Below are 13,225 nucleotides of genomic sequence, written 5' to 3'. Positions count from 1 at the left end.
CTGCTTCCATCTTCATGGTCATATAGACGGTGGGACAAAATTAAGAAACAGCAAAAATTAGTGATGATGTGAGAAGGATACAATAAAAGAAATACACTAGGTACATACTTTTGGCGTCACGATTATCATTACAGCGCTTGCGCGACATCATAGATTACAGATTGCTAAGAACAAAACTTGATTAACATGCGCAGAAAAAGTGCAAACTCGTCATCTATAAAATAAATCATTTTTGAATACGTACATTCGATATCACAAAAGTCGCGAATGTTACTTTTGGTGAAGGATATTCGAACCAATGAAAGCCAATACGTACAAAATATGCCAAACCTTATCGTTAGATGCACATGATTTGTCATTGAAAGAAGAAGTCGATTATCCATTCTCTTAAGTCATGTAATTCGTGGTTTATATCTTTCATCATGTCACACGTCAGCATAGCGCGCCCTCTGCCCGTTTCCTCGTATTTGTATATATGATGTGGATGAGAGATTTGCTTATGTAAAAAATTGTATTAGGTTAATCGTACAACACATAACGTATCAAAATAATTAATTAAAATGGTAAGTATTTATTTATTGTTAAATTTAAGTAATTGTTAAAACACGTAAATCTTAAGTGATATTTATGACAATGCGATTGTGATAAGAGGTGCTACAGATGTCAACCACCGCTGATGGTTATTATCGAAATATATTTAAAAAATTGAAATATATGTAATTGATAAATTATTCAATGTTATTTTAGGTTCTTATCGCAGCAGCAGTCTGCACTAAAGCAGGTAAAAGTAAGTATCGTTTATTCTGTTCAGCCGCGCCTGTTTATGTATGTGTGTGTTTTATCTCATAGTCTTATACATAATTTATATTATATTTTTAGTTAATAAGTATTTAAATTTTTTTTTTGCTGCATTGATTTATTTGTATTTACTTTTATAAATGTGCGTTTTTACTATAATATCATACTAATATCAATTAATTATGAAGTATATTTTAAAGTTCATTACTTTATAACTTTTTATTACTTGCATTTAAAATATATTTTTGTTCTAAATATATATGTTAACTAAAGAGGACAAATTTAATTTAATAATGTATAATAATTTTAGCTATTATCTCTCGTCAATTTGTTGAAATGACAAAAGCTAGAATAGAAGGTTTACTCGCTGCATTTCCAAAATTAATGAGTTCTGGCAAACAGCATACATTTGTAGAAACAGAATCTGTAAGATATGTTTATCAACCTTTGGAAAAGGTATACATGCTATTGATTACAACAAAAGCTAGTAATATATTAGAAGATTTAGAAACATTGAGGCTCTTTGCAAGAGTTGTAAGTATATTTTAAATATGAAAGTAAATAATTTTCTATGTAAACTATTAATAACTTTATATGTTCAAAGATTCCAGAATATTGCAATTCGATGGATGAACTCGAAATAGCTGAAAATGCATTTAACTTAATATTTGCATTTGATGAAATAGTTGCATTGGGATATAGAGAAAGTGTTAATTTAGCACAGATTAGAACATTTGTGGAAATGGATTCGCATGAAGAAAAAGTTTATCAAGCTGTAAGAATGACCCAGGAAAGAGAAGCCAGGAATAAAATGCGTGAAAAAGCTAAAGAATTGCAGAGACAAAGAATGGAAGCAAATAAAAAGCCTGGTCTTAAAAATCCTGGATTTGGCAATGCTTATGGAAGCAGTAGTAACTTTACACCAACGCCTACTGTGGGAGATACTGCTAACTTTGTACCAGATCCAGTCAGACCTTCATATACTCCAACACAGTAAGAAAAAATACAATATGAAGGTAATATTATTAAAGATTATATTATAATTTATTTTTTATTTACACAGAAAACCTGTTAATGCTGGACCAGGTGCAATGAAATTAGGAGGAAAATCTCGAGATGTTGATTCATTTGTTGACCAATTAAAAGAAGAAGGTGAAAATGTTGTATCAACACCTTTACCTTCAGCAGGCACAAAACCAGCATCAATTACACCACAGACAGTCAATACTGAACCGTAAGGCACCTTTTATTTTATTTGTATGTACACCATTAATGAATACCACATAATACATTTTTATTTTAAGAGTTCATTTACGACAAGAAGAACGTCTTAATGTGCGAATTGGCCGAGATGGAGGATTACAACACTTTGAATTGCATGGTTTAATAACATTACATATTTCCGATGAAAAATGGGGTCGAATTCGTGTACAATTAGAAAATAGGGATTCTAAAGGAATCCAATTACAAACACATCCTAATGTAGATAAAGAATTATTTAGGACTCGTGGACAAATAGGTTTAAAGATCCCTACAAAACCATTCCCATTGAATACTGATGTCGGAGTACTAAAGTGGCGATTACAAGCTCAAGATGAAACAGCATTACCTATTTCAAGTAAAAATTATTTATTACATGAAAAATATATCAAATTTATTTTATTATAGTATAATATAACATTTTTTTGTTTATCGTTAAAAACAGTTAATTGCTGGCCATCGGAAAATGGGGAAGGTGGATGTGATGTCAATATAGAGTATGAATTGGAGCAAGCTAATCTTGAATTAAACGATGTTCAAATAAACATTCCATTACCTATGGGATGCAGTCCCGTTGTATATGAATGTGATGGACAATATACACACGAAGCACGACGAAACACAATTGTATGGTCTTTACCAGTAGTTGATGCATCAACGAAATCGGGGTCAATGGAATTCTCAGCACCTTCTTCTACTCCTGCTGATTTTTTCCCTCTTGTTATTTCTTTTTCGTCCAAGACGTCATATGTTAATATTAAGGTACGTCGTATTAAGAAAGAAAAAAACGTTTCCTAACTGTAAGGAGAAACAAAGTTTGAAGCCAATTTTAATACATTTCTAAATTCAAACCGTTTTATTCTTTACAGGTAACTGAAGTTTTGCTTGTAGAAGATGAAAGTCCAGTTAAATATTCAGTAGAGACAGTTTTCTTCACTGATAATTATGAAGTGGTTTAAGTGTTCAGAAAATAATGTTAGTTACTTGTGCTGAACATGTACACGGATACAGAATTGAGTACTGTTCATTGAAATCACAATGAGTATTTTTAGTTAATCATTCAAATTACAAGTTATTACCACAGAACTATTTTTACCGATTGTTGGATGCTTAAATATGTTTTAAACGGTATTTATACACTTTTCATAAATAATTTTGTTTTATTTAATATATGTCGAATGTTGAATTATTAATGAAACTTGTATACAGATATTTTATAGTTGGTGAAAAAAAAGAATACTGAAAATTTTCTCACTTCATGAATTACATTTATTACCTGCATGGTTCATTAAAAATTTTTCAAAATATTTCTTTACGAGTTTTTTTGTGCAGTTACACAAGTTTTCTGGTAAACTGAGAAAATTATGTATTATTATATTAAAAAAGACGTAATAGTATTTTTTGTGTAGTATATATTACATACGTAATACATGCTTTTTAGCAAAAGAATTCAATTTTACTATTATTTCACCATTTTATTTTTAATGGAAGTATCTTAAGCATTTAATATTTTTACATTTTTCATGTTCAATAATGAAAAGTATCACTATACGTCTTTTGTACAAATATTCATAAAATGAATAATGATATGTAGGTTAAGAAAGGGAAGATATTAATATTAGGTATTACAAATGTTTGTATACATATATACAAAATATTATATTAATACGTATGAAACAATTTTATTTAGATTTATTTTGATAAGTAATAAAAAGAAATTTAGTTAGTAGTTAATTTTTCTTTTAAGTATATATAAATAATTAATAAATTCTATGTAAAATGCTTGTTCATACAATATTGAAAATATAAATTTAATTAATTAATAATAAACTTTAGTAAATATTTACTATAAATAACTATATCAATATGAAAACTTGAATATAAATACTAATTTTATATTTTATACATCTTTTTCAAAACTATCAAAATGCTTAAATTACATTTTTGTATTATTTACATTATTTTATTGTAAAATGTCAGATGGTACATTTACCACTTGTTGTATTAAATAATTTTCAATAACTGCTTTAGCTAGAAAAAACAATATCTCTTTTTAATTTATATAATGTATTAACACATTGTACATATAAGATGCTAGAAATATTTTGTACATGATGTTTACTTACCAGTTGATGAATTATTTAATACTGCTGCATGATAAGCACTTATATTATAAATATTACGACGTGTAATGTCAGCCCCTCTCGATAACAATTCATAACAGACATGTGGATGGTCACCATATGCTCCATATATCAATGGTGTATTCCCCTCCTACATAAAAGAGAAGAACAATATTCAAAAATATTTATAAATATTTATAAATATTATAAATATTTATTTAATGAACACTATGTCTATATGTACCTCATCACTTGCATTTGAATCAGCACCATGATTTAATAATAATTTTACAAGGTCATGGTGTCCATAAGCAGCTGCCAAATGTAAAGGTGTTTCTCCATTGAGACCACGATAATTTTTGTTAGCACCAGCTTTAAGTAGTTGTCTTGCACTACCTAACTGTCCATATCCTGCAGCCCACATTAGACCAGTTAAACCTTTTTCATCTGGTGCATCCACTGTACCTAATAATAATTTATTAATCATTATTTCAATTTTTTAAATACAATTTTCATTACTAGTTAAAAATAACATACTTGGATGTATATGTTCAGGTGTAAGTTCACCTTGACCAGCTAATGTATGAAATGTAATATCGCTATCACCATAAAGTTGAGGTATTTCTGTTTGCGTATTACCTCTTTGTAAATTAGTGAGCAAAGTAGGTGGCTGCAAAGAGATTTGATTAAATATTTTTGAGATTCATATTAAACTGAAGAATCTTAAATAGCAGACCTTATATAATTAATAATAATTTACCTTATATGGTTGAAAGGCACTGGTTCTTGTAGCATCTTGCCATGCTCCAGGAGCCCAGTGCCATTTAGTTTCTATCGGTTCAGATTTACATCCAATATTTACATTTTCTGGTTTACAAATCAGTGGTCTTGGTCTAATACCAATTGTTGATTCTACTCCATTACGAACACTAGTTTTAGTTTCAGTAGTAGGAGTGTTACATTTCTGTTCTCTCTCTTCTTCTTCTTCTTTTACAATTAATTCAGAATGAATTTGATTTTCCATACTTCTGTTCTTGTCAAGTACAATTAATGAAACATTACATGTTTCACAAATAGAAAATAAATGTAATGGTAATAAATTACATTTATATGATTTTATTTTTCTCAAGTTTAAAGTTAAATATTAAGATTAATAAATAAAAAATTCTATAAGTTATTTTTATATAACATAGGATATGTACTATGATTTACTATTTTGTTCCAATTATAAGTATTGAAAATGATTTTCAAAATGTTTAAAAAAATTTTATAATAATTTGTATATAGAGGTTATAGTTTCACCATTAATATGATTGCACTGTCTAATATATTAAATAAAATTGATTAAAATATTTATATAAATTTAATTTATTTGGCTGATATATATTTATAACAGATATTTGTTAAGATATAATAAATGATGTATACATGATCCAAGAAATGATACTTTGATAACATCCTAACAAGAGTGACTGAAACACGGATTTAGGCTCGTCCGAGTGTGTTATAAAGCCAAAATTTGAAAAATGATGTATTTGTATTAATTTAAGCATATTTTGTATCTAAAGTTTTGATATATTTATGTTAAAATAATTTTATTATCATAATATGAGTAATTACTTAAGGACTGTAATTTTTAAAAAGGTACGAGTTAATTTCACTATTTATATATTTTAAGTTATATAAAATAACTGTAATTGTAAGACAACTTAAATGTTTATAACAAGTTCTTTTCGTTTATTTTTAATTAAATAATTAGTAATTTAGATTGAAAAATGTTTTGTTGTCATATGCCGGCTGTTTCATTTCATCGTTGATTATTAGTTATAATCAAACTATTTATTACAAATTTTAATATCAGGATACATTATTTTTAACATTGTTTTTTATCAATTAAATCAAATATTTTTTTATGCATTATATTTTCTTAAATATATAAAATCGAACCGTTTTCTGTTTTAGGTTATAAAATCATTACAAAATATAGACAATGTTCATCGAGAAAAAATTATGTCTAATTTGCACGTAAAATATAATCAGACATGTGGTACATACTCTTTCATGCTTCCTTCAAAATCGAAAGATTATGACATAACAAATGAAATTAAAAATCTTGAAAGAAATGATTTAAATGATACTTTTGATAATGTTACAATAAATAATAATACTATAAATTTTGAAGTATCAAGAGATAAATATTTGAAAACTGTTTTAGAAAATAATATTTCTGGTGTAGAACCTCCATTACTTGTAAACAATGGTAAAAATGTTATCGTAGAATTTAGTTCTCCAAACATTGCGAAACCATTTCATTTTGGGCATTTGCGTTCTACGATTATAGGAAATTGTATAGCCAATATAAATGCTTTTTTACAAAATAATGTAGAGAGAATAAATTACCTGGGAGATTGGGGTACACAATTTGGTTTTATTCAATTAGGAATTGAAATGACAAATACTAATGATGCAAAACTACAAGAGAATCCTATTAAAACTTTATACGAAGTATATGTTACTGCTCATAAATCAGCTGAAAGTGATCCAAATCTGAGCGAGCGTGCCAAAGAAATATTTAAACGATTAGAATTTGGAGACAGCACAATATTAAACAATTGGCAAACAATTAGAAACTACACTGTTTTGGAATTGGAAAAAGTCTATAAAAGACTAGGTGTTATTTTTGATAAGTATGAATGGGAATCTATGTATACTGCAAAAGAGATAGATAAAGTACTTAATTTGATAAAAGAAAAACAACTATTAACAGTAGATGATAAAAACAGAAAGGTAATATCCATAACTAAAGAAAAAGTTATTCCAATTCTTAAAAGTGATGGTACATCATTATATATAACTCGAGATATTGCTGCTGCTATTGCTAGGTTTGAAAGAAACAAATTTGATAATATGTATTATGTTGTGGATCACAGTCAAAGAGATCATTTCATTGGTTTGGTTGAAATTTTAAATAAAATGCAATTACCCTGGGTAAATAGGTTACAGCATATTCAATATGGTAGAATACACGGTATGAGTACAAGAAAAGGAACAGCAATATTTTTAGAAGATATTTTAAATGAAGCAAAAGAAATTATGAGATTAAAGCAAATAAATACAAAGAGTAAGTGATTTATCTACATTCAAAGACAAGGCATGAAATAAATAAGATATTCAAGGATAATTACTTAATTAAAATTCATGTTTATTTAAATTCAAAGTGTTTAAAATCTTATTTCTCTTTAGCAACTAAGGTATCATTAGATAATCTTGAACCAACTGCTGATATTTTGGGCATTTCTGGCGTGATTGTTCAGGATTTAAAGCAGAACAGAATGAACAATTACAAATTTGATTGGGATTCTATACACAATGTAAGTTATTTGAACACAATAATAGTTTTTATTATAAATTTAAATGTTATTCGTAAATTATATGTAACATGTTTTAATACTAGATGAAAGGTGATTGTGGAATAAAATTGCAATATGCTCATTGCCGGTTATGTAGTTTAGAACGTCAATCTAACGCTACATTAGTAACAGAATGTGATCCAAGTTCTTTACGAGAACCAGAAGTTGATAATTTGATTACATTAATCAGTCAGTTTGATGAAGTAGTACTTAAATCATATCAAGAATTAGAACCATGCATATTAACAGTATATCTTTTTCACTTATGGTTAGTATGACTATATATTAAGCAAGTATATTAAGATTACAAGTATACTAATTCATACATTCTTTGTAACGTATTCATTTTTCTGTAGCAAAGCTATCAATGTAGCTTTTCGTGAATTGAGAGTGAAAGGCGAATCACATGATGTAGGAAATCAAAGATTATTACTTTTTCATGTAGCAAAAGTTACCCTAGCACAAGGTATGAGATTACTTGGTTTAACACCTTTGGAGGAAATGTAAACGATTGAAGTATTAATAATACATTTTATATTTCATACATTTATGTAATGCTTATAACTTGTTTAAAATAATATTGTACAGTGTTCAATAATTTATTATAATAATTTCATTAATGTTTCCATTTATTTATTAAAGTATGCTCAGAAAGTTATGAATAACAAATTTTTAACAAAATTTTACATCCTAATTTTATTACTTAGTTACCACTTATTGCGCATTTTCTTAAAAGATACTTTATAAGAATTTGTTCAAGTCTATTAGATACATTCGACATATACAGAATTGGAAAACCAAACTAACGTTTCTTCCATGTGAACTTTCTTCGAGCTCCTTCCTGGCCAAACTTCTTCCTTTCGCGGCGCCTCATATCGTGTGTTAGAAGTCCAGCTAAATAAAATATTTTTTACGGATACAGATAAGGGGTCGGTACATTATATTTAATGATTGATGTTAACAAATATTGTGTCATTATTCTGTATCTATTAAACTGTACGATAATATGCAAGTATATAAGTAATTCATTTTGATCAATATTAGTTTTGAAAGATTGAATTATAATGCATTAGAAATTAGAAATTTCCGTAGTAACTCTTTTAATAAGGATTATTATTTTTCTTACCAATTCTCATTTTTTCTATCATTTCCTTGCTGACAAAATTTCGAAGCGCCTTTGCAATACCCCAACGAATGAGGCCTGCTTGTCCAGTTGGTCCCCCACCAGAAACGGTTACTTCAACATCAACTTTGTCGCTCATATCCGAAAATATTAATGGAAATATAACCTGTAATTCAAAGTGGAAGATGTTCAATGTAATTACCAAAATTTTTGAATATATAGAGTATCAGAAAATTGTCCATTAACCAAGTTTCGTGCCGAACATGTCTACAATTAGGGTTTTGAATTTATAATAGGGAGGTAATAGTTTGATATGATCTATGTAAAATTAATAATATTAAATTGTCTGTAGAAAATAAAATTATTTAATTATCTAAATATATTTTTTTATCTAGATAATCATATGATATCTAAGGAGTATTATAAATTCGCATTTTAATTCTGTACTATAAGTGTTTTAACAAATTTAATATAATTATATTTTCATCGCAATTTAATATTATATCACAATTTCTTCCTTTATTTTTCAAGTTTTTCTGATAGGACTTAAATTTAACGCGGCACGAAACGTCTTAACACTTTGACGAATATTGTCACGTATTCATGATTACGACGTTTAATCGTTCATGGCATTATACTTCATCAAATACCATTAGCGATCTAAAAATTATTACTTTTATAGTATACATTTAAATGTTCAAATATTAATCTATAAAAATCGAATAAATTAGAGGGTGATAATTTGTGAACTAGTTTGTAATTATTATAACTCTTTTAAAGTCTTAAAAAGAATATTTAAAACATATGGAGATATTGTTCAGCAAAAATATTTAACAAATAAAAAAAGTTATAATAATTTTAAACTAGTTGAATCATGGGTCACTTTAAAAAAAAAAGTTACACGAAAATTTGACAAAAGTCAAAGTGTTAAGTGCAATGCATATTAAAATATTTTCTTAAGGCGATTAAACTGATTTCTATCTACCTAAAGCTGCATTTTAGAATTTTGTTTATAACCTTTGAAAACAGAGGAAGTGAGACACCAGTTTAATTACCTAATTCATATAAAATTTCTTACAGTGAAACGTGTCCGTTCTAGCAAAATGTATCTATCTTGACGATTTCCTACAGTTATTAACAATTCTTCTCCAATTCAAATGTTTGAACAATGATCATTTGAATGACTACTGAATTATATCGAATTCACTCGACGAACATTTCCTATAATTATAACTGTACACAAGGAAATTTGGACAAAACTTTCATCGCGATAAAAGAGCCAACTTAATATATACAAAAAGATCATTATATTAAGTTTGTAAAAACAATCCTTTTCTCGCCTACTGTCACTTTCACTTTCGGTGCCCCCTGGGGTTCACATCTTTATTACGACATTCAAACTTATGGTTATTTGCATAGAGAGTTAATCGGTCGATTCGTCGCGAAACTTTCGATCATCGTGCGCACTAATTCGAACTATTTCCGACGACTGTCCTCGAGATTTAAATTATTTGTAATTTCAGTACCTAGATTTCAGTTACTCTTTTCCTTCGTCAGACTTTTCACAATACCCTCCAGCGTTTTATTAGTATCTAACAGCTGCTCCTTCAGTGACTTGATCGTATCCTCGTAGGATTGTAGCTTGTTTGCCAGGTTTTCGATGACCAGTTGTAAACTGGAGTCAGAGTATTCCTCGCTCTGCTGTCTCATCCACATAACATGGTCGCTCAAACTGATGTTATCATCGTTCATAAACGGTATATTCTTCTGAGCAATCTCGTAGGCCGCCTTCAGGATGTCCTTCGGTAACCTCTTCTCTAAAGGATTCAGCGGTTTTACCACCAGAACCCGTCTCCTGTTCTCCACATTAATTTTATGATCAGACATCCACTTTCGGAAAGCGTACGGTATGGAACTATTGTGCAGCACCATTTCTGTAAACAGGATCAGTTTCGTTTGACGAACTAGCTTTGTCAAACCAGCGTGGTTTCGTAGACCCTGGATATCATGAACAGCGATGCCGACCAACAGATTCATCAGAATCACCGTCACGAACACGATGAACAGAGTAAATAGGATTTGGGAGCATACAGACAGAGGATGATAAATAACGAAAGGTCCTTCGGACTCTAATCCCTGATCGATCTGAGTGATGAGACTGTCGAAGTCCAGCTCGCCGGCCATCATAGCCAGCACCTTGATGAGGCCCGTGAACGGGTTGCCGAAGGACGGCTCCCCAACAAAGATAACGCAAAAACTGACGGTGAAGCCTATCAACAGGCCAGAATAGGCTAGCAACAGTTTGGCAAATTCAAACTGTATGTGCGTAAACATTGCCACGTACGTGCCAAAAGCTGGCAACTGACCAACCATTAGCATCAAGTTCGTCCAGGCGCACAGTATCGCGAATGCTCCCACGTAATTTTGCCAGTCGTATGTTCGGCCTGTGTACACGAACGAAGTAACGAACACGCTGATGATGACCACGCCGTCCAACACGTTGTCGATGTTGGAGAAGTACTGTTTCGCGGACGTATACACCATGAAACCGAATATCTTTCTGGGGATGGAGATGCACGTGAAGATGAACAGCAGGTACCACTGAATCTCGATAACGGGTCTCCTGAACAGGAAACCAGAGATTCGCTTGCTGCTGCAGATTTTCGAGCTGCTGGCGTCGTCGTAGTTGTAACACTTGTAAGCTAACGCGGTGAGTACATAGGTAGTCATACAGATGACGGTCATGGCGTACAGCATGATCCTGAGCAGATAGAACTTTCGTATCTTTTCCCATTTCAGGTGTAGAAAGGCCATCACCAATGGATGTGATAGCAAGTCTTTGCACCGTTCCTGTACGAAGGTGTTGATGAAGCTGGTCTCGCACTGATTGCCACTAGGGAACAGCAGATCGAAATGTAGCCTCATCTCGAATTCCCTGTTATGTGGAACAGGCCTCCTCAGCGTTATCGAAGCATCCAGCCTTTGTCGAAAGACCTGTAAGGAATCGGGTATCTTTCTGAGGATAATATTCAATGCGGATAATCCTGCACTGGTAGTCGCGCTGACATCGGCGCCAGCCCATATCAGAACATCAACGCAATGGGACTGCTCGTTCAGCGCCGCCACGTGAAGAGGAGTAAAGCCGGTTTTATCCGCAGCATTGATCAGGGCGCCGTGTTTCAACAAAAGTTCTACAAGCTTCGCGGACGAATGCGTGGTCATAACAGCAAAATGTAAAGGTGTTCTGTGTGCTCGATCGACGGCGTTGATGTTAGTACCAGGAGACTCGAGCAACAGCTCCACGCATTCAATGGACTGAACAAAGCAGGCTACGTGGAGCGGCGTTTCACCCGTGTGGTTTTTTTCGACAACGCTCGCTCCTCGGTCCAGCAACAGTTTCACGATCTCCACTGTTCCAGCCCGAATCGCGCAATGCAAAACTGGTTCGACCACCTCTTGATAAAGATATGTGCTAGGCTTTGCCCCGTTATCGAGAAGCACTCGTGCTGCATCCGTCGAATTCCCGAGCACGGCGAAGTGAAGAGGCGTGTAATAGTTAATCGGGTTTCTGCAGTTAATATCGACTCCTTTCTTGATCAGATGCTTGATGCAGGATACGTTGCCGCTCAGAGACGCAGCAAGGATGGCGTTCATGCCCGTGCACGGCTCCACGTATTCGCACTTCACGCCTCGTTGTTCGAGTTTTGGGAGCAGGTGAACCAGGCCTCGGTAACAGGACCACAAGTACGCGATGTTTCGTATTCTCTCTCCTGGAGGCATCTCTGGCAAGGCGTTGCACTTCTCTAGCTCCAACAGCAGTTTCATCTCGGCGGTGGTGACGATGGACCACATTATTGACCTCAGATCGTTGCTGTTGATCTGAGCTTGCCTGAGCACATCCAGATTGTCGTAGAACAGGGACTCGTCTACGGGTGGTGGCGTACCGGCGTCGATCTCCACGTGATCGTTCGTCGTAGTGATCAGAGGGGCGTCGTTGGTCACGATCTTTTCCGAGTTGCTCGACTGCCGATATCTGACCGATCGAAAGGTGGAGGCCAGTCTCGTGGATAGGAGATCGTTGGATCGATCGTTCAGATCGGACATCGAACAATGCTTCGTTCTTCCTTCGTGAGCGACCGGTAATCTGAGCGTTTGTGTCATTTGATCTGTAACGGTGTTGTCCGTCTTCGGCGAGGAATCTCTGTCGTCGTCGAAGCAAAAGGGCCGCCGATTTTTCAATCTGGTTAAGGAATAATGTCTAGTCCTTCTACTGCGACTCGTCAACCGTTTGATTTTCGTCTGACTCGCTTTGTCCATGTTTTTGTGCATATCTCCGTCTCCGTCTATCGCGCTCCAACAGTCGTTTTCGTCGAACGACCGACGACGATCTCTTAAACTGGTTAACGAGTAACGCCGCGGTCTTTCCTCTGTAACTATCGTTGGCCCGAGCACGTTCATCTTGCGTTCGCTTTTAATACTCTCCTCTGGTATGTATTATTGCTGAATTTTTC

At 32.5% G+C, this 13,225-nt stretch overlaps 4 protein-coding genes across 7 annotated transcripts in view; 2 read left to right on the top strand and 2 right to left on the bottom strand.

Annotated features, from left to right (window-relative positions):
* The first annotated feature begins 406 nt into the window (after positions 1–406).
* On the top strand, positions 407–3,365 carry deltaCOP (coatomer subunit delta). The gene is made up of 8 exons (XM_003700894.3): positions 407–563; positions 748–787; positions 1,109–1,332; positions 1,403–1,791; positions 1,862–2,032; positions 2,103–2,416; positions 2,504–2,820; positions 2,928–3,365. Exons 1-8 carry the CDS (start codon positions 561–563, stop codon positions 3,015–3,017), a joined length of 1,548 nt encoding a protein of 515 aa, XP_003700942.1. The 5' UTR covers positions 407–560; the 3' UTR covers positions 3,018–3,365.
* Positions 3,366–3,937: 572 nt separating this feature from the next.
* wtrw (ankyrin repeat domain 61 water witch) lies at positions 3,938–5,355 on the bottom strand. Of its 2 annotated transcripts, none has more exons than XM_076538491.1 (5): positions 4,942–5,355; positions 4,719–4,851; positions 4,426–4,646; positions 4,185–4,332; positions 3,938–4,107 (listed from the first exon to the last, which is right to left on the bottom strand). In XM_076538491.1, the coding sequence occupies exons 1-5, from the start codon at positions 5,203–5,205 to the stop codon at positions 4,022–4,024; spliced, it is 852 nt and encodes a 283-aa protein (XP_076394606.1). In that variant the 5' UTR covers positions 5,206–5,355; the 3' UTR covers positions 3,938–4,021. The 2 variants fall into 2 exon arrangements, with proteins under 2 accessions (XP_076394606.1, XP_003700931.1); XM_003700883.3 differs by having other exon boundaries at positions 3,938–4,089.
* A 220-nt stretch (positions 5,356–5,575) lies between these two features.
* ArgRS-m (arginyl-tRNA synthetase, mitochondrial) lies at positions 5,576–8,207 on the top strand. Its single transcript, XM_012279655.2, has 5 exons — positions 5,576–5,825; positions 6,144–7,302; positions 7,425–7,552; positions 7,636–7,859; positions 7,948–8,207. Exons 1-5 carry the CDS (start codon positions 5,790–5,792, stop codon positions 8,096–8,098), a joined length of 1,698 nt encoding a protein of 565 aa, XP_012135045.2. The 5' UTR covers positions 5,576–5,789; the 3' UTR covers positions 8,099–8,207.
* Positions 8,203–13,225, bottom strand: part of mRpS9 (mitochondrial ribosomal protein S9) — a 31,522-nt gene continuing 26,499 nt past the window's right edge. For all 3 annotated transcript variants that reach the window (XM_076538465.1, XM_076538466.1, XM_012279659.2), the window contains 2 exons: positions 8,718–8,880; positions 8,203–8,485 (listed from right to left, as the gene is read on the bottom strand). In XM_076538465.1, coding sequence (XP_076394580.1) covers positions 8,394–8,485; positions 8,718–8,880 — 255 coding nt within the window. In that variant the 3' untranslated portion in view covers positions 8,203–8,393. The remainder of the gene's footprint in view (positions 8,486–8,717; positions 8,881–13,225) is intronic.

The sequence above is a fragment of the Megachile rotundata genome, chromosome 12 (genome assembly GCF_050947335.1).
Source record: "Megachile rotundata isolate GNS110a chromosome 12, iyMegRotu1, whole genome shotgun sequence".
Lineage (NCBI taxonomy): Eukaryota > Metazoa > Arthropoda > Insecta > Hymenoptera > Megachilidae > Megachile > Megachile rotundata.
Note: the sequence above shows the minus strand (reverse complement) of the source record. Positions and strands in the feature narration are given on the sequence as shown.

Bases quoted from the DNA above. Each gene is read 5' to 3' on its own strand.
- deltaCOP (XM_003700894.3), top strand. The intron at 788-1,108 runs GTAAGTATCGTT...TAATAATTTTAG, and splicing joins CTGCACTAAAGCAGGTAAAA to CTATTATCTCTCGTCAATTT. The intron at 2,417-2,503 runs GTAAAAATTATT...CGTTAAAAACAG, and splicing joins AACAGCATTACCTATTTCAA to TTAATTGCTGGCCATCGGAA.
- wtrw (XM_076538491.1), bottom strand. From the start codon at position 5,205: ATGGAAAATCAAATTCATTCTGAATTAATTGTAAAAGAAGAAGAAGAA. The intron at 4,852-4,941 runs GTAAATTATTAT...ATCTCTTTGCAG, and splicing joins GTGCCTTTCAACCATATAAG to CCACCTACTTTGCTCACTAA. The intron at 4,647-4,718 runs GTATGTTATTTT...AATTATTATTAG, and splicing joins ACCTGAACATATACATCCAA to GTACAGTGGATGCACCAGAT.
- ArgRS-m (XM_012279655.2), top strand. From the start codon at position 5,790: ATGAGTAATTACTTAAGGACTGTAATTTTTAAAAAG. The intron at 7,553-7,635 runs GTAAGTTATTTG...TTTTAATACTAG, and splicing joins ATTGGGATTCTATACACAAT to ATGAAAGGTGATTGTGGAAT. The intron at 7,860-7,947 runs GTTAGTATGACT...ATTTTTCTGTAG, and splicing joins GTATATCTTTTTCACTTATG to CAAAGCTATCAATGTAGCTT.